Raw genomic sequence first — 1,950 nt, 5'->3', positions numbered from 1 at the left:
GTATAGAAAATTATTATTTAAGTAATAACTAATGTTTCAATTTTCAAATTAAATTAAAAAACTAATATTGTTTAATGAGAAATCATTATTAAATACAAAATTTTCCCAAAAATTAAAACTTTTGATGCTCATAAAAAAAATATTCATGAAACAAACATTTTTTTTATAATTTTAGCAAGCAAAACTTATAAAGAACATTAAATTAAAAATGCAAAAAAAATTTTGTAGATTTTGTCAAAAACTGGTTTTATGTAAAATTTTGTTTTTTTACAAATTTTTTCCAGATTATTTTGAAAACAACTAATGAAATTTCCTTTTTTAACTCTTAAAATTATCCATAATGGTACCATCATTTGGTATAAGAAAACACCCCCAAAAGTTGAAGATTGAAGCATTTTTTTTTACTTTATAATGTAGTTTTAACAAATAAAAAACATACATCATTGTTAAATCAATACATTTGTCATTCTAAGTTTGTTCTTAAAATAATTTATTTGACAATTTTAAGTAATTGAATATTTAATAAATTAATGATAACAGTTAATAAAAATCACATTTCTCTTACCAATAAATTAAACAATTAAAAAATATTTTAGTTGTGTATAAAAATAATTTAATAAATAGTAACAATTAACTGCTAGATACATGTAAAACTTAACACTATAAGGAAGATTACAGTATTATAATCTAAGGTATAACTCACCAAAATATAAACGTTATTTGATCAATGATCATCAACTGAAATATATCATTACTATAATTATAATGAGGATTGTGATAGCCATTCCTCCATATAGTATGTACCTATCTTCTTTTAATCTCTTTTCAATATATTTCATAGTTGTATTCGAAAGCCTAAGCGAACCAAAAATTCCAGTCAAACGATTTTGGGTGCTTGTTAATTTATCACGTTGTTCACGCAAACTTTGTAGTATACTGACACCAGATCCTAATAAATCATCAACTCCTCGATTTGCTCCCTGAAATAAACAATTAGGTTTATTTAAATTTTTAAATTTAATAATAATATTAAAAGTACCTACTTGTAGTGAATTTTGATGTTGTATTGAACTATCGATTAATATTGTTGTATCCTTCATGTCTGAATTTCTTGTAAACCTACGATTTAACAATTCTTCACGTTCCTGCTCAGCTCTCAATCTCCTCAGCTGATTTTGTTGATGTGTTCTTAATGCTGACTAATATATATTTAGACATTTTAAGTGTGATTGAAATTAAAAATTGTTTAGTAAAACCTGTACTAACCTGTAAGTGCTGGTAATCGTATTTTAGTTGATCCACACGTAGTTTGGCATTATTGCGTCTGGAAACAGGTTCTTTGTGTACGAGAATGTCTAGGTGTTCACAATTTCTAAACGAGACATACAATTTAGCCAATGTTTTTTATGCAACTTCAACAATAAGGTATATTTAACAAAAAGTTTTTATTACTGTGAAATGGTTAATATTCTGGATTGTACATCTGCTTCGACTAGTTCGGATTTTGAACTCTCCAACCTATGGAATAATTCTTGAGTTTCTAATATCAACCTATTTGTCTGGTGGTATAAATTTTCCATTGTGTAACGTGTGTAGTACGTAAAATAATCTAACTATTAAGATTTAAGACCAATACGTATTTAATTTAAATAGAATATCTATAAATTAATTCGTAAGATATTGTGTATCTCTTCATAGATTAAGGAAATTTCCTTTATCTATGTATCTGTTATTGACAAATTTCGAAGTTCCGCCTAAACTAGTCTACCGGTTGCTTCTATTGACTGGAACCATGACCATAGTCAAGAATACTATATAGGTGGAAAAGATTGAAGACTGAATCACCGAAGTGTAAAAACACTATAAATATACATACGCAGCTAAACGAATAATTAATAAGGAATAATAATAATAATTTATTAATTCAATTTTTTTAAATTTCGATAACAG

General features: G+C 25.7%; 1 protein-coding gene across 1 annotated transcript; it reads right to left on the bottom strand.

Moving 5' to 3' along the window:
• Positions 1-473: 473 nt before the first annotated feature.
• Positions 474-1,950, bottom strand: Membrin (golgi SNAP receptor complex member 2). The gene is made up of 4 exons (XM_015514051.2): positions 1,453-1,950; positions 1,267-1,372; positions 1,044-1,199; positions 474-980 (listed from the first exon to the last, which is right to left on the bottom strand). The coding sequence occupies exons 1-4, from the start codon at positions 1,578-1,580 to the stop codon at positions 735-737; spliced, it is 636 nt and encodes a 211-aa protein (XP_015369537.2). The 5' UTR covers positions 1,581-1,950; the 3' UTR covers positions 474-734.

Source organism: Diuraphis noxia, unplaced genomic scaffold (assembly GCF_037042655.1).
Source record: "Diuraphis noxia isolate RWA-SAM2 unplaced genomic scaffold, SU_Dnox_SAM2 contig0003, whole genome shotgun sequence".
NCBI lineage: Eukaryota > Metazoa > Arthropoda > Insecta > Hemiptera > Aphididae > Diuraphis > Diuraphis noxia.
This window is presented reverse-complemented; position numbering and strand designations above follow the sequence as displayed.